The sequence below is a fragment of the Schistocerca cancellata genome, chromosome 7 (genome assembly GCF_023864275.1).
Source record: "Schistocerca cancellata isolate TAMUIC-IGC-003103 chromosome 7, iqSchCanc2.1, whole genome shotgun sequence".
Lineage (NCBI taxonomy): Eukaryota > Metazoa > Arthropoda > Insecta > Orthoptera > Acrididae > Schistocerca > Schistocerca cancellata.
This window is the reverse complement of record NC_064632.1, coordinates 155,968,441-155,987,015: the sequence shown is the minus strand read 5'-3', so window position 1 is coordinate 155,987,015 and position 18,575 is coordinate 155,968,441. Positions and strand designations below refer to the sequence as shown.

General features: G+C 43.1%; 1 protein-coding gene across 1 annotated transcript in view; it reads right to left on the bottom strand.

The window, feature by feature from the left end:
• Positions 1–18,575, bottom strand: part of LOC126092678 (dipeptidyl aminopeptidase-like protein 6) — a gene marked incomplete at its 5' end in the record, with an annotated part of 446,401 nt that overhangs the window by 134,463 nt on the left and 293,363 nt on the right. The window contains 2 exons of the mRNA XM_049908399.1: positions 2,929–3,149; positions 7,014–7,066. Coding sequence (XP_049764356.1) covers positions 2,929–3,149; positions 7,014–7,066 — 274 coding nt within the window. The remainder of the gene's footprint in view (positions 1–2,928; positions 3,150–7,013; positions 7,067–18,575) is intronic.

The following is an 18,575-nucleotide window of genomic DNA, read 5'->3' as shown; positions in this document are numbered from 1 at the left end:
TCAATGAACCACCTTCAATCTGTCTCTCTACCGTTCCACTCTCGAACGGCACGCGGTAAATACGAGCACTTAAATCTTTCTGTGCGAGCCCTGATTTCTCTTATTTTATCCCTGTGTAGGTGGGTGCCAAGAGAATGTTTTCGCAATCGGAGGAGAAAACTGGTGATTGAAATTTCATGAGAAGATCCTGTCGCAACGAAAAACCCCTTTGTTTTAATGATTGCCACTCCAATTCACGTATCATGTCTGTGTCTATAATACAAAACGAGCTGCCCTTCTCTGTACTTTATCGATGTCATCAGTCAGTCCCACCTGATGCGGATCCCACACTGCACAGCAATACTCCAGAATAGGGCGGACAAGCGTGTTGTAAGCAGTCTCTTTAGTAGACCTGTTGCACCTTCTAAGTGTTCTGCCAATGAAACGCAGTCTTTGGTTTGCTCTACCTACAATATTATCTATATGATCGTTCCAATTTAGGTTGTTTGTAATTGAAATCCCTTAGTATTTAGCTGAATTTACGGCCTTCAGATTTGTGTGACTTATCGCGTAATTGAAATTTAGCTGATTTCTTTTAGTACTCGTCTGAATAACTTCACACTTTTCCTTATTCAGGGTCTATTGCCGCTTTTCGCACCATACTGATATCTTATCTAAATCATTCTGCAGTTCGTTTTGATCATCTGATGACTTTACAAGACGGTAAATGACAGCATCATCTGCAAACAATCTAAGACGGCTGCTCAGATTGTCTCCTATGTCGTTAAAATAGATACGGAACAACAGAGGGCCTGTAACACTTCCTTGGGGAACGCCGGATATTACTTCTGTTTTACTCGATGACTTTCCGTCTATTACTACGAACTGTGACCTTTCTGACAGGAAATCGCGAATCCAGTCGCACAGCTGAGGCGATACTCAGTAGGTATGCAGTTTGGTTAGAAGACGCATGTGATGAATGGTGTCGAAAGCCCTCCGGAAATCAAAAAATATGGAATCGATATGACATCCCCTGTTGATAGCACTTATTACTTCATGAGTATAAAGAGCTAGTTTTGTTTCACTGGAACGATATTTTCTGAAACCGTGGTGACTATGTGTCAATAAATCATTTTCTTCGAGGTACTTCATAATGTTCGAATACAGTATATGTACCAAAACCCTACTGCAAATCGACATTAGTGATATAGGTCTGTAATTCAGCGGATTACTCCTACTTCCCTTTTCGAGTATTGGTGTGACTTGAGCAATTCTCCAGTCTTTAGTTACGGATTTTTCTGTGAGCGAGTGGTTGTATATAATTCCTAAATATGGAGCTATTGTATCAGCATACTCTGAGAGGAACCTGACTGGTATACAATGTGGACCGGAGGCCTTGTCTTTATTAAGTTATTTAAGCTGCTTCGTTACTCCGAGGATATCTACTTCTATGTTTCTCATCTTGGCAGTTGTTCTTGATTGGAATTCAGGAATATTTACTTCGTCTTCTTTGGTGAAGGAGTTTCGGAAAACGATATTTAATAACTATGCTTTAGTGGCACTGTCATCAGTGACTTCACCGTTGTTATCGCGCAGTGAAGGTATTGATTGCGTCTTGCCACTGGTGTGGTTTATATATGACCAGAATTTTTTTGGGTTTTCTGCCAGATTTCGAGACAGAATTTCGTTGTGGAAATTATTAAAAGCATCTCACATTGGAGCACGCGCCATATTTCGAACTTCAGTAAAACTATGCCAATTTTGGGGATTTTCCTTTCTTTTAAATTTGGCACGCTTTTTTCATTGTTTCTACAACAACGATCTGACCCGTTTTGTGTACCATGGGGGATCAGTGAAATCTTTCTCTTTTCTCAAAAATGATAAACTGAAATTGTTATATAAATTGTGTTATATGTAGTGTATGAGTCGATTAGTGATAACTAAGTCGTTCATTAAGTAGTTTTTAACTCTTAACATCCCAAAAACGTAGGGAAATACCCCTGGTGTAAGCAATTTTCGTCTGAAGCTTCAGCTGAGGATGGAAAGAAGATATAACACAAATGCTAGTGAAACTTCCCCTAATAAACTTCATCACTAAGTGGGTGCGTAATATACCCTAGATGGAAAGAAAGGAAAACTAAACATCAGTGCCTTATAAGCAGTAAATTTTTGCCCTTAGAACGCCGTGTCCCAACGCGTTACAGGTGTTTCAATCACGAAAAAGGCATTGGAGAAGTATTGTCTCCTGCTAACATTACGTGTAAGCAAACTATACATTGCAACTAAAATAATTTTATTTTATTACAAAAGTTTTCAGAGCCTTAAGAAAATAATACTGTTATGGAATAATCAAAGCTTTTTGTAACTGATAGACGTTGTCAAAGTTCATTAATAGTTTTCCCACCAATATTTCTAACGAAACATTTTTTCCTGTTTTTGAATAAAAGAATTGACATTGGGTTACACAAATCCCACCACGCTAATAATATTAATTTAGTTGACTACAGTAACGAAGAGTGCGGTGCGGGGGAAAGAAGCCCCGCCCTCCTCCCGTAGTGCAGGCTCATTAACCGGTGTTTCTTCACGAAAGCAGGAGTCATTTAGAAAGGTAAAAATTTTTTAAATGCTTTTTGTGATCTAAATGAAATTGTTTCACATTTTGACACGTGTAATAAAGATCGTAACGTCAACGGTTACGCACACATATCACAAGCAAAGGGAACAAAACAGTAACACCGCAGACAACAATGACCTCCTTACGCTGTACTGTCAGCAAGGTAACATTGGCTGCAACGAAACACAAATGACCACTAGCAGAGGCCTTCAGACACGAGTCGATCCAGATCTGCGGAGTTGATTGGCCAACTTACAGTTAGCGCACTGTAGTTCTTGCGGAACTGATAGGCCAACTTACAGTTGGCGCACTGTAGTTGCAAAGTGGCGACTCACCCTCGTAGAGCCAGTCGGGCACGCCGTTGCTGAGGACGCCGGGCACGGCGGTGTTGGTGACGCGGTAGGACTGGCCGGAGCGCGGGTGAGGCCGGTAGTAGACGTCATAGTCGTAGACGATGACGAGTGCGTGACCGCGCGGCGCCCACGCAGCGTGCAGCAGGAAGCGCTGCTGCTGCGACTCGTCGGAGGGCGACGTCGGTGACAGCGGGAACACGTCCCTGCACAAGCGGTAGGACTTTTAGTCACCTATGACAATGTACTCGTAGAATCTGTAGAAAGCTGCGCTGATCTCTAGACAGATGTTGATGAGATTTAAAAATTATGCGGAAAAGACAAGTTACTTTAAATGTAGAGACGTGCACTTTACAAAAAGGCCCAAAAGCCAAAAGTAGTATTCTATGATTAACATCAGTGAGTTACAATTGGAATCAGTCAATCTGGTGTGGGCAAATTAAATATTATTTTCTCATAGGCTCAGATTTAGAGAAAACAAGTGGCTGTCTTCAGATCATTGGTAAAATGCGAGGAAAATGAAGTCAGTCTACAAAGGAATCTGCTTACAAAATACTTATACTGCGCAGTCGAGAACAGTCTAGAATATAGTAGGCGTCTGGTGCTCATATGAAACTTCCAGTCAGATTAAAAGTGTGTGGCGGACCGAGACTCGAACTCGGAACCTTTGCCTTTCGCGGGCAAGTGCTATACCAACTTGCTACACCAACTGAGCTACCCGAGCATGACTGACACCCCGTCCTCACAGCTTCGGTTCTGCCAGTACCTCGCCACCTACCTTCCAAACTTCACAGAAGCTCTCCTGCGAACCTTGCAGAACTAGCACTCCTGGAAGAAAGGATATTGCAGAGACATGGCTTAGCCACAGCATGGGGGATGTTTCCAGAATGAGATTTTCACTCTGCAGCGGAGTGTGCACTGATATGAAACTTCCTGGCAGATTAAAACTGTGTGGCGGACCGAGACTCGAACTAGGAACCTTTGGTAGAGCACTTGCCCGCGAAAGGCAAAGGTCCCAAGTTCGACTCTCGGTCCGCCATACAGTTTTAATCTGCCAGGAAGTTTCATATCAGCGCACACTCCGCTGCAGAGTGAAAATCTCATTCTGGTCTGGTGCTCATATCAAATAGGCCTAAGAATGGATGTTGACCGTATAAAAGATGGGCATCATGAATGGCTACACTTTTGTCCCAAAGGCAGCGTTACTGAGATAGTGAAGACCTCAACTGCTAGACGTGGAAAGGTAGATGACAATTGTCCGCATATAATTACTTACAAAGTCTTAAGAATCAGTGTTAAATGAGAAATAAATACAGGGTGTGAATGTAGGCTTTCCCGGTGTATGTTGTTGTTGTTGTGGTCTTCAGTCCTGAGACTGGTTTGATGCAGCTCTCCATGCTACTCTATCCTGTGCAAGCTTCTTCATCTCCCAGTATCTACTGCAACCTACATCCTTCTGAATCTGCTTAGTGTATTCATCTCTTGGTCTCCCTCTACGATTTTTACCCTCCACACTGCCCTCCAATGCTAAATTTGTGATCCCTTGATGCCTCAAAACATGTCCTACCAACCGATCCCTTCTTCTAGTCAAGTTGTGCCACAAACTTCTCTTCTCCCCAATCCTATTCAATACCTCCTCATTAGTTACATGATCTACCCACTTTATCTTCAGCATTCTTCTGTAGCACCACATTTCGAAAGCTTCTATTCTCTTCTTGTCCAAACTAGTTATAGTCCATGTTTCACTTCCATACATGGCTACACTCCATACAAATACTTTCAGAAATGACTTCCTGACACTTAAATCTATACTCGATGTTAACAAATTCCTCTTCTTGAGAAACGCTTTCCTTGCCATTGCCAGTCTACATTTTATATCCTCTCTACTTCGACCATCATCGGTTATTTTACTCCCTAAATAGCAAAACTCCTTTACTACTTTAAGTGTCTCATTTCCTAATCTAATTCCTTCAGCATCACCCGACTTAATTTGACTACATTCCATTATCCTCGTTTTGCTTTTGTTGATGTTCATCTTATATCCTCCTTTCAAGACACTGTCCATTCCGTTCAACTGCTCTTCCAAGTCCTTTGCTGTCTCTGACAGAATTACAATGTCATCGGCGAACCTCAAAGTTTTTACTTCTTCTCCATGAATTTTAATACCTACTCCGAATTTTTCTTTTGTTTCCTTTACTGCTTGCTCAATATACAGATTGAATAACATCGGGGAGAGGCTACAACCCTGTCTTACTCCTTTCCCAACCACTGCTTCCTGCCGATGAAATCTTCTCGGCCTTCCATCTGGGTAGCTGCGTCGAAAATCCCCAACATTTCGATGAGTGTCATTATCATCATCCTCTGGCGAAGTGTCGATGGACTGCGGTCGTCCTCTATATATAGCTGGCGAGCGGCGCGCAGCGGCTGTCCTTCCCCACCCCTCCTACCGGCACTGAGCCGGTAGGGGGGCATCGCGCGGGGCCTGGCGACGCCGGCCGTCTGCCGCGTTAGTCTAGCTTAGAATCGCGAAGCGTTAGCAGCTGAGCACGGTCCCGGCGTATAGCTGCTATTGCAGGGCTCCACAACGAACTTAAATGGTAGCCCTCTTCCCTGTTGACGAGATTGTCGTGTAATCTTATTTCGACTGATTCCTTGATGACGCTCTCCCAGAAGCCATTGGCTCGACAAAGCATTTTCGTTTCTTTAAGTTGGAAGGTGTGTCCCTCATCGAGGCTGTATTCTGCCACGGCCGATTTGTCCTTGTGCCTCAGCATCTAATGTCTTCCTGGCAGCGTTTCGAGATGCAGCGTTTTGTTTGACCATTGTACTGGAGCCCACATTCACACGGTATAGTGTCTAAGCTAGACTAACGCGGCATAAGGCTGGCGTCGCCTGGTCCCGCGCGGTCCTTCCCCCCCCCCCCCCTTTTTCGTCTACTAATTGGTGAAATTTCTCTAGAGTATCATAATCACCTGCAGGTGAATCGCGTTTTAGGAACAGAGATCGGCGGAGGGTTGAGTTTTGCTCCATTTCACCACTACGTGGGCATGATGCAGACCTTGAACAACATCAAAACAAGGTAATAGGACAGATCAGATCATTACGAAAATGCAACTGAGATAATTAGGGACCTTAAACGGGAATGTTTGGGAGGAAGACGACGTTGAGCTATTGATATGGGCGCTCGTCCCTGTATTTTCGAGTGGCGGTGATTTGGTGGATTTTTATGATGAATAACTGGCTGGAATTGCAACGATCACCGTACATTGCTGGAGGCGGACTTCAGAGGGCGAGTCTCCGATGATGACAGCCACCCATGCTCGTAAGAACAACCACTAAGTGATAGTCCGCCAAAGGTCCTGAGACGAGCGTCAACAGCAATAATTCTCGACGAGAGACCAATAATTTTATAAACGCGACGTTGGTCACGCAGCACCTTGTTTGGAAAATTTAGCGAACCGACGTTTAAGGTAGTTGTGTAACTATTTCACAGTTCTCACGTAGGACGAGGAGATTTAAGACAAATTCACTTTTATTATCCGATCCTCTAAGGGGTAGCCTCCTCGTGCCCTGGAAGCGGGCGTGTTAGCGCTCTCCGGGCTGGTAGATTAGTGAATGGTATACAAGAGAACTTCACTTTGTACCTCAGTTGTGAAAATCAGTCACTGTGTGGTGGAGGGAAGAAGCGGTTGAATGCTGTGGGAACGATCGTTTGAGAAATGAAAGATGAAAATTATTCGAAATGGAGTGTTCGAGGCTGTGTGGAGTGAGTGGTAACTCTGGAAAAGCCTCGGGGTATTCAAGTTAAATCCACAACATGTCACATCTGGTTAGTTATGACATAACCGAGTAACGACACTGGTACACTCAAAACTGCAATCACAGTAGTGGCAGTATACCGCATATGAGCAGACGTGCTCTTGGTTGAATACAATTTGCCTAGTGGTGATGGCAGTCTCTAGACAAAGCATGCGCAAATAAATAAATAAATAAATAAATAAATTGAGTTGCGTATAAAATTAAACAACGTAATAGAAGCTAATGCAGTAATTGTTGTGAAGTATACTTACATGGTGGCGACGTCATAGATCGTATACTGCGCAAGGTAGGAGTAGCGGAAGAGCTGCGAAAAGAAAAAAAGTCTGTTTTAATTTATAAAATAAATGCTGAGGATAAGTCCAAGAGTTGTACCAACTAGAAGCTGTTTCTACCTGGCCACTGAGCACACATGTAGGACAATTACTCATTGAGTACTCGTTCGTCGTGATAGAGGGTATTTTACTCAGAAATTGGTAATTTATTGTGAAGAGGGACAACTGTAACAACACGAAAAACTACGTAAAATTAGTAATTAAAATCATTTTTCCAATCCACCAAGAATAATCTTACCCCTAGACGGAATATTATGATGTGAAAGTGAAAATCACACAAAAAATTCTTCCTTTCGATCATCACATTGACTAAAAAACTGCGTGTCAATTATAAGTGAGTATGGAATCATTTAACAGCATATGGCAGAAGGAAGGACACCATCTACGAACTATAACTATTACACATAGGACGTGATCTTTTTTTAATTATTTACGCATTTATTCCACTTGGCAAGACTGAGGCCATCGGGCCTTCCACCAGGCTTCCTCAATTAGTAAACATTACAATCATGAACGACATTAAATAATAATAATAATAATAGTAATAATAAAAATAAAGACAATACGTGTAGTAGGCTAAAAAATATGTACAATTTACCATGTGTCAGTTGATGATAGATTTCTGGTTCATTCGATCCAAAAAAAGGCCCATATGATCTCACTTTTTAAAATGTGAGACCTTACCTCCCGATGGAAAAGTGCTGGACGATAGATCTATATAATTACATAACACACTACTGGCCATTAAAATTACTACAGCAAGAAGAAATAAAGATGATAAACGGGTACTCATTCGACAAATACATTATACTAGAACTGACATGTGAATACATTTTCACGCAATTTTGGGGCATAGATCCTGATAAATCAGTACCCAGAACAACCACCTCTGGCCATAATAACGGCCTCGATACGGCTGGGTATTAAGTCAGACAGAGCTTGGAAGGCGTATACAGGTACAGCTGCCCATGCAGCTTCAACACGATACCACAGTCTATAAAGAGTAGTGACTGGCGCGTTGTGATGAGCCAGTTGCTCGGCCACCATTTACCAGACGTTTTCAGTTGGTGAGAGATCTGGATAATGCGCTGGCCAGGGCAGCAGTCGAACATTTTCTGTATCCAGAAACGCCCGTACAGAACGTACAACTTACGGTCGTGCACTATCCTGCTGAAATGTAGGGTTTCGCAGGGATCGAATGAAGGGTAGAGCCACGGGTCGTTACACATCTGAAATGTAACGTCCACTGTTCAAAGTGCCGTCAAGAGGTGACCGAGACGTGTAACCAATGGCACCCCAGACTATCATGCCGGGTTATACGCCAGTATGGCGATCACAAATACACGCTTCCAATGTGCGTTCACCGCGATGTCGCCAAACACGGATGCCACCATCATGATGCTGTAAACAGAACCTGGATTTATCCGATAAAATGATATTTTGCCATTCGTGCACCCAGGTTCGTCGTTGAGTACATCATAGCAGGCACTCCTGTCTGTGATGCAACATCAAGGGTAACCGCAGCCATGGTCTCCGAACTGATAGTCCATGCTGCTGCAAACGTCGTCGAACTGTTCGTGCAGATGGTTGTTGTCTTGCAAACGTCCCCATCTGTTGACTCAGGGTTCGAGACGCGGCTGCACGATCCGTTACAGCCATGCGTATAAGATGCCTGTCATCTCGACTGCTAGAGATACGAGGCCGTTGGGATCCAGCACGGCGTTCCTTATTACCCTCCTGAACCCACCGATTCCATATTCTGATAACAGTCATTCGATCTCGACCAACGCGAGCAGCAATGTCGCGATACGATAAACGGCAATCACGGTAAGCTACAATCCGACGTTTATGAAAGTCGGAATCGTGATGGTACGCATTTCTCCTCCTTACACGAGGCATCACAACAACGTTCCACCAGGCAATGCCTGTCAACTGCTGTTTGTGTATGGGAAATCGGATGGAATCTGTCCTCATGTCAGCACGTTGTAGGTGTCGCCACCGGCGCCAACCTTGTGTGAATGCTCTGAAAAGCTAATAATTTGCATATCACAGCATCTTCTTCCTGTCGGTTAAATTTCGCGTCTGTAGCACGTCATCTTCGTGGTGTAGCGTTTTTAATGGCCAGAAGTGTAGCATCATATGTAGCCATTTATTGTAAGGGGAATTGTGATATGCTCGTTTATGAAGCGTTGATTAAAGACTGAATAGTCTATAAGGATCATGGTGACGCAAATCTAGGTCGTGTACAGCCTAATTTGTTCTTTTCGTTCGAAGATTGTCCATAAAGAGACCCAGGCTCTTGTTGTGTTTCTTGACTTCTGGAAAACAGTCACTGCAGTTCTGCATTGCCAGCTAATTAGAAGTTTAGTTGATTACTGACTATCTTATTAGAAAGCTGACTGAAAGACAGACTTGTTAGCAAACAGAATGCCGTATAGTAGTATACGAATACCAAATGCAGTAAAGTCTACAGGTTATCAGTGTGTAACGGTACATTTCGATTTATTTTTTAAATGACGTAGACGGTTATTCAAAGGAAGGAGCAGGATATCAAAAATTTATTTCTTACGAACTGCATTGGGTAGGAGCATAATTTTAACTTACCTAGACAGGCAAGTGGTCAGATTTCATGATTCAAACGGTTATGCGTTCAGTGTGAACACTATGCGTTAACACGAAAAACATGATGTTATTCAGTTAACTTTGGATTTCGTCCTGGAACTTCGGATTTAGTTGGATAAATGAGACTAGGCGACAACTTGAGTGAAGATGAAGTTACGTGACTCAGTTTGATATTGAGAAGATAGCCAAGATCGAGAATCCTGTGACAGTGTTCTCAACGAAAAAGAATGGTCCGTAAAGTTTGTTTACAGAGACGACACAGAAGATACTAACTGTCTGCGAGTTTATTTCATATTGAATCACTGACACAGAACATGCAAACCCCCAAAATCTAACATTAGGTCAACTTCACGCGCCAAGAAAATTAAATTGGATTCATCCGAAAAAATTAATCGTTTGGAAAAATTGTCCAGTATAATGTCCTGTAGAATTTCAGTACAAAATTCGTCCTGCTTGGTGTGCTCACCAGGATGCAACACTTGCAATAACTGCGGTTTGTACGTCATTTGAGGCAAACGGTGTTCCAGAACTCGCCGTACCTTTAGTTGAGGTATTTGAAGTTCATTGCATTCTCGTTTTGTGGATATTATAGGGCAAGTTTCGTAAGCAGCACAGATATGCTTAACATTTTCATCCGATGTGCCTAGACGACCTGTGTTTTTCATTTTGAAGATATATCTTCTTCGAATTTTCGATTCCACTCAGAAATCTGCTTAAGACGATGCAACTCTTTGTCTGCGAAATTCACGCTGCTCATGAAGAAGGGACTAATTCTGCTAACTGCAACACAACAAACAATAATTTCTGTTTCTGCCGTTTGACTGTAAAAATGTGTTTATTTCACTATCAAGATTTCGGCCTTAGACCATGTTAAAGTGTTTGATCTTTAGACACGATGAAATGTACACTCCTGGAAATTGAAATAAGAACACCGTGAATTCATTGTCCCAGGAAGGGGAAACTTTATTGACACATTCCTGGGGTCAGATACATCACATGATCACACTGACAGAACCACAGGCACATAGACACAGGCAACAGAGCATGCACAATGTCGGCACTAGTACAGTGTATATCCACCTTTCGCAGCAATGCAGGCTGCTATTCTCCCATGGAGACGATCGTAGAGATGCTGGATGTAGTCCTGTGGAACGGCTTGCCATGCCATTTCCACCTGGCGCCTCAGTTGGACCAGCGTTCGTGCTGGACGTGCAGACCGCGTGAGACGATGCTTCATCCAGTCCCAAACATGCTCAATGGGGGACAGATCCAGAGATCTTGCTGGCCAGGGTAGTTGACTTACACCTTCTAGAGCACGTTGGGTGGCACGGGATACATGCGGACGTGCATTGTCCTGTTGGAACAGCAAGTTCCCTTGCCGGTCTAGGAATGGTAGAACGATGGGTTCGATGACGGTTTGGATGTACCATGCACTATTCAGTGTCCCCTCGACGATCACCAGTGGTGTACGGCCAGTGTAGGAGATCGCTCCCCACACCATGATGCCGGGTGTTGGCCCTGTGTGCCTCGGTCGTATGCAGTCCTGATTGTGGCGCTCACCTGCACGGCGCCAAACACGCATACGACCATCATTGGCACCAAGGCAGAAGCGACTCTCATCGCTGAAGACGACACGTCTCCATTCGTCCCTCCATTCACGCCTGTCGCGACACCACTGGAGGCGGGCTGCACGATGTTGGGGCGTGAGCGGAAGACGGCCTAACGGTGTGCGGGACCGTAGCCCAGCTTCATGGAGACGGTTGCGAATGGTCCTCGCCGATACCCCAGGAGCAACAGTGTCCCTAATTTGCTGGGAAGTGGCGGTGCGGTCCCCTACGGCACTGCGTAGGATCCTACGGTCTTGGCGTGCATCCGTGCGTCGCTGCGGTCCGGTCCCAGGTCGACGGGCACGTGCACCTTCCGCCGACCACTGGCGACAACATCGATGTACTGTGGAGACCTCACGCCCCACGTGTTGAGCAATTCTGCGGTACGTCCACGCGGCCTCCCGCATGCCCACTATACGCCCTCGCTCAGAGTCCGTCAACTGCACATACGGTTCACGTCCACGCTGTCGCGTGTTAAAGACTGCGATGGAGCTCCGTATGCCACGGCAAACTGGCTGAAACTGACGGCAGCGGTGCACAAATGCTGCGCAGCTAGCGCCATTCGACGGCCAACACCGCGGTTCCTGGTGTGTCCGCTGTGCCGTGCGTGTGATCATTGCTTGTACAGCCCTCTCGCAGTGTCCGGAGCAAGTATGGTGGGTCTGACACACCGGTGTCAATGTGTTCTTTTTTCCATTTCCAGGAGTGTAGTTTACATCTGTGTTCCGGAAGCCCAATAATTACATCGCAGCTTCACTACATTTGGCAGACGTGCAAGTTCCCAACCTTTTTATGTTTTTTGTAGAACCCGATAAGCATTTTTCGACGACGACTTGTATTTCACACTAGTCGGAAGATTTCTGGTGTTATAAAACCTGAAAATGTCCTAAGGCTGAAGTTTCGATAGTAAAATACACATAGCCAAATGATGGAAATACCTTTACAAAAATTTTGAATGACTTTGGCCCCAGGAAAAGAAAAAGCCATCAGTCATCCCTGTTGTGTCGCCATTTTCTACAAACAAGCGCCCCTGAAGCTTCGAGTTAACTGCGCTAAACTTTTAAACTTCCTCTGTGTAGGAGCATAGGAGATATATTTAAATCTTTTATGGTTTGAAAGACGTAAATTCTCTTAACGTGCTCCTTTTTAATAACCTTGTATTTCAGCCCTATGGAAGAGTTACACCTTCACGCAGGGACTTCAGAAAGTAAAATAGACATGCTGTCCGACGCTAGGGCCATTGTGCAAGGGGAGTGGCGCATTGTCGGAAGCGAGATCATGCCCGGGATTCCTTCAGACACTGTTCTGTTGCGGTACGTCACAGTATGGGACTGACAAGGCGCAACTGGGAAGGTACTCCAGGGTGAAGTACGCGAGACAGTACGTTTATTGCGGGAACTACGTCTAAATTTCACACAGATTCACCTTGGAATTCTGGAGGTATGTGTACCATTTGGGATGTCACGTTCAGCCGTGAAATGGTGCCAACAATTTGACCAAGTTCCCACAGACGTGGGAGGTGGGCGATACTGATCGTGAAGTTAAGATCCAGCACAATGCGATTTCATTGTTTACGGCAAGCTGAAAGGACATCTGGGAGTCGGAGCTTGAGGCAGGGGGAAAGACGTTTCCCAACAATTAGGACGTTCACACGAGGACTGTTGATATTTTTATAAATATCGGTAATCCGATATATCGATATTTACTAGAATGACACTATCGACCGCAGAAATATCGTAAAACGTACCGATGTGTACAATACGTCGACGGAAAAAATATCGATGTCCAACCCAATAAAAGTATCGGCTGCACATGGTTAATATTCTGCCGGTTTCAGAGCTGTATATTTAAGTATTTATTTATTATTAGATATTCTGTACATCAACAAGATAGCAGCCTGCTTATCCTCCGTAGAGTAGGAACCGAAATAATAACGATGCATGTTCCCGCTTGGCGATAAGCACTTTTCTAACAATGACACTGCATGTGACTGGTGCAAGAAAGGTGTCCGATGGGTCCGCCGTTCGGTTACGTCACATACTGGATTTGTCCGGAAAACTTCCTGTCGACTTGCTTGTTTTTTCATTTCTAAAAACGCCAGCGACATAACAGTTATAGTGCTAAAACTGCGTGGTGAAGTTAAACGGTACAGTCTCTGTTAAGAGCGCCAAGAGCCGACTACTTCTGCGTTTCCCCTCACACGTCTCCGCCCACCGCAAAGACCAATCCTGTCATTTAGATTTCTGTTCATCATTTTCAGCAACTTTTGTTGAAAATACGCCGATGTGAAAAAATGGCACACTATTTGGGTTAAAAATTGTATTTTGACGCAACTAGTGTCCTGTTTCTTCGTATCCGAAATCTTGTTATTCCATCCCCCTCTCCCAGTGTGAGGCGAAGCGGTTTCTTTTGTCCATTACCTGTACCTACCTGTGAACTCGCTGCAGCAGATCGCCGGTAGGAAAGCCGCGTAGAAACCTACCATACTGCAACTCGCCCAAGACTGCATACAACCTAACTATTCCAAGAATCGGGGGAAGGTCTTAATTTTGAATGAAAGGTGGAAATACTGGCAAAACTTTGGTATATTCTGAACCTTGATAATGTACACGTTCACTGGCAAGCCCGTGCTAATCTTAACCCAGTCATTCACAAACCCTTTCATTCACGTTAGCAAGTTTATGGTAACGTATTTCCCGAAATCTGAACAGCTACTAAGTACGGATTGGTCTTAAATGAAAATGCTCGCCTTACTATTAAGTTTACCGGTGTCTAATGCAGTTAAGTTTTTAGTCACCGATCTGCTCAGTATGCTATGCGGAATTACTGTGTTTTCTTATACACAAAATTACTTAAAAATCAGTACTTTCTAAAAAAACAAATCCGGAATACCTATACCTTCACTTTAAAACACTTTTGAAGCATGTAGCAAAACTAAAACAGACAAATTATAAATTCCTTCGGAGCTCATACTACACACGACCGTACCATTGAAACGCTGGGCTCCGACTTGTTTTAGACTGCTGTAAGCATTCTCTATCTCCAAGAACAAACAAGACGCGCGAAGAATACTCCGTTCTGATTGGTCAGTTTTCTTTAAGGCCAATAGAGAAACATTATTCTCCCGCGTTAGTCCGCGCTTTTCATGACTAACCAATCAACAAATAACACACTATCGAACTTACTTTTTCCCGAAATAAATATTTAACATTCTAATAATTTGTTTATACTTTGCGTTATTAACTATTTTCATTTGCACTCGGCCGGCCGCGGTGGTCTAGCGGCTCTGGCGCTGCAGTCCGGAACCGCGGGGCTGCTACGGTCGCAGGTTCGAATCCTGCCTCGGGTATGGGTGTGTGTGATGTCCTTAGGTTAGTTAGGTTTAAGTAGTTCTAAGTTCTGGGGGACTTACGACCTAAGATGTTGAGTCCCATAGTGCTCAGAGCCATTTGAACCATTTGCACTCGAATTAGTTTACATTTTACCATAAACTTACTTAACATATTATGATACAAAATTCTCCGCCGTCTCCATTCACACTCTCTTAAAACTTTCTCACACTAGTTCGTACAGTGTTCATCTGTAGAACAATGATCTACATATTTACTTTAGACAACATTCACGCATCATTAACTCTACTAAAAGCTTGTACAAAACCGTATAAACATATATAAACAAAAAATACTTCAAGAAATAAACAGAAGAATTCGCAAAAACATCCTCTTGCCCTGTTTCTTGAATATCTCTGTGCACTACTGCCCTCTTGCAGATTAGAATTAGAGCTACGTATTCCACTGAACCAGCATCAGACCGTCTGTCACTGTGCTCGCATTAGTCATTCTCCCTATGCACGGGCTCTGGACAGGAGCGACATAAGGCGCCACGCCTCGAGTGCAATCGGACTTCTTCTATGTGCCACCTGTACTTACTTCACATAATCAAAGAGAAAGACTGGACGTGACGCAAGCTCAAAGTAGTAAGACTCCTTCACACAGTGAAAGTAAAATTATGCTCTACTACAATTTCAAAAGATCAATTTAAGTATTCACCGGAAATTGCGAAAAAGATATAAGACAGAATAAAAATATCGGCACTCGGCAGTGCCATTTCGACATCGATACATCGGCAGATTGGGATGAGAGGAATCGTCGATTTGTAGCGATAAAATTCGAAAAAAAAGTCGATTAACATTGTATCGATGTTTTGCAACAGCTCCAGTTAAGTCATACGTTCGGGAATGGCTCCGTGACTGACAAGCAGATAAACGTATATCGTCGAGAAATTTAGCAGTTGGTGGAACACTCCGACCACTGTTTACAGAAACTTAGTGTTTATGTTGAAGATTGGTGCCAGGTATCTGTGTTACTTTGAAGTGTAGTGCAGCAGTCAATAATAGTTACTTCGCCTTCCACGATAACGTATAACTTACTTTTTGAAATGCTCTCGTACTAGCAAGTACAGGTTAATGTTTATGCAGCATCAAGAGATTGACGGATTTTAGTTTCGTTCTTAACAATTGGTGCAATGATATATGTTCATATTTGTATTGTTGTACGTTAAAATATTTTTCGACATCAAAATATAACGCGCGCAGAGTGCACGGCCCCAGAAACGGCTACTCGCTAGGGCTTAAACTGCAAGTTTAGATTAGACGAATTTTTCGTTCCATGAATACATATTTGGGAGTGCCTCGCGGATGTGAAATATTCAGTTTTTATGTGATACCAATTTAAGAAATACAGTAATAACAATAATAGTAACAGTACATTCACTACATCGACTGTCTCTTTTTAGAAATTCGTCTGCGGAGTAGAAGGAGATGGTCACAAGTAAGATTTGAGACTATTCCTAAACTTAACTTCGTATGTAGCTATACCGTTTATGATTGCTGGAAAGTTATCGAAAACGTGTATTCCTGAGTAACGGACACGTTATTGTACTAAAGTAAGTGGCTTTTTTATGTAGCTTGTTTTTGTTTCCAGTACTGATTTTGTAACTGAGCTGTTTGTTGGATAAAACGATGTATTACTTATAAGAAGTTTAATTAAGGAATATGTAATTGACAAGCAGTACTTAAATATATACAGTTCCTTTAAAAGTCTTCTATAGGATGTCCATCAGCTTCACACTACAAAGAATAACGTTTTTTTTACTTGAAGACTCACCCCAAAATTAATGTCAATATGACGTTAAGGAATGAATATAATGAAAGCAAGCGAAGTATGTCAGCTATTTTATTTTTGTGTAATCTGTATTTAATAACATTCGTATTACAAATAGAGTTAATTGGCCCTGTCAGTAGTTCTGAGATATGCTCCTCCCGACTTAATTTATTATCAAGTTCTAATCCCAGGAATTTAACGCTGTCAGTCTCTTCAATCTGTGCTTCTTCGTACTTTAGGCATATGCTGGGTGGAAACGTACACTGAATGTGCTAAACTTTTATTAATTTCTGTTTTCTTTCAGTCCTTTATGTAGATACAAGAACAGACGAATTGGTATGAATGTAGCACATGATATTTTAAAGTATTTTTGAATGTGTTGGTATAACCATGTTCTGAACTCCACGTAGTGAGTCTCTGACAGCGAGTTAGTTACAAATCATTTATTATTTCCCGTAGAAATGTTATTAACGAACTACCAGCATGCTGGACTGGCTTTTTGTTCTACTGTAAATGTTATTAGCAGCCCTTTCTGCATCTATACTCGACTTGCTGTTTACTGCAATAGTGGTTTCATCTACAGACAGAACAAACTCTGCGTCTGACGATGTAAGTGATGAGCGGCCCTAAGATGGACCGTTGTGCGACATCTCACACAACTACTTCCCATCAGACAACGACCTAGCCTGATTCATTGGTCTCTGTTTGCGAGGTATGACTTGAACCACTTTCCAGCACTGCCAGTGACACAACGGTAGTCAGATTTACTTAAAAGGCTGTTGTTGTTCACGTAGTCAAATGCCTTTGACAAATCACAGAAAATAATTGTGTGGCGTGTATGACACATCCCTGCTCCACGTTTATAACATTTTTGTTGCTGTGTTCCAATGCACAGTATAGGAAGATTTTATTACGGGAGGCTAGCAAACAGGTAGGATCAAAAGGTAGACTCATCGAACGTACCGCCAGATGTTCAAGTGGCGTGAGAACTACCGGACGAGCAAAAGCCGTAGCGTACTGGGGCTGAGAGACACAGTGGGGATTCGCCTACCACGCCGGGCACCAAGAAGTGAAGCTTTTATTGTTTATATTTACCGCTCAAATATTAATTATTAATTAATTAATTAATTAATTATACCCCCATGAACCGTGGACCTTGCCGTGGTGTGGAGGCTTGTGTGTCTCAGCGAAACAGATAGCCGTACCGTAGGTGCAACCACAACGAAGAGTATCTATTGAGAGGCCAGACAAACGTGTGGTTCCTGAAGAAGGGCAGCAGCCTTTTCAGTAGTCGCAGGGGCAACAGCCTGCATGATTGACTGATCTGGCCTTGTAACACTAACCAAAACGGTCATGATGTGCTGGTACTGCGAACGGCTGAAAGCAAGGGGAAACTACAGCTTTACTGTATGGTTAAATGATGAGTCCTCTTGGGTAAAATATTCCGGAGGTAAAATAGTCTCCCATTCGGATCTCCGGGCAGGGACTACTCACGAGGACGTCGTTATCAGGAGAAAGAAAACTGGCGTTCAACGGATAGGAGCGTGGAATGTCAGATCCCTTAATCGGGCAGGTAGGTTAGAAAATTTAAAAAGGGAAATGGATAGGTTAAAGTTAGATATAGTGGGAATTAGAGAGGTTCGGTGGCAGGAGGAACAGGACTTTTGGTCAGGTGAATACAGGGTTATAAATACAAAATCAAATAGGGGTAATGCAGGAGTAGGTTTAAAAATGAATAAAAAAATAGGAGTGCGTGTAAGCTACTACAAACAGCATAGTGAACGCCTTATTGTGGCCAAGACAGACATGAAGCCCACGCCTACTACAGTAGTACAAGTTTATATGCCAACTAGCTCTGCAGATGATGAAGAAATTGAAGAAATGTATGATGAGATGAAAGAAATTACTCAGATAGTGAAGTGATACGAAAATTTAATAGTCATGAGTGACTGGAATTCGATAGTAGGGAAAGGAAGGGAAGGAAACGTAGTAGGTGAATATGGAAAGAGGAAGCCGCCTGGTAGAATTTTGCACAGAGCATAACTTTATCATAGCTAACACTTGGTTCAAGAATCATGAAAGAAGGTTGT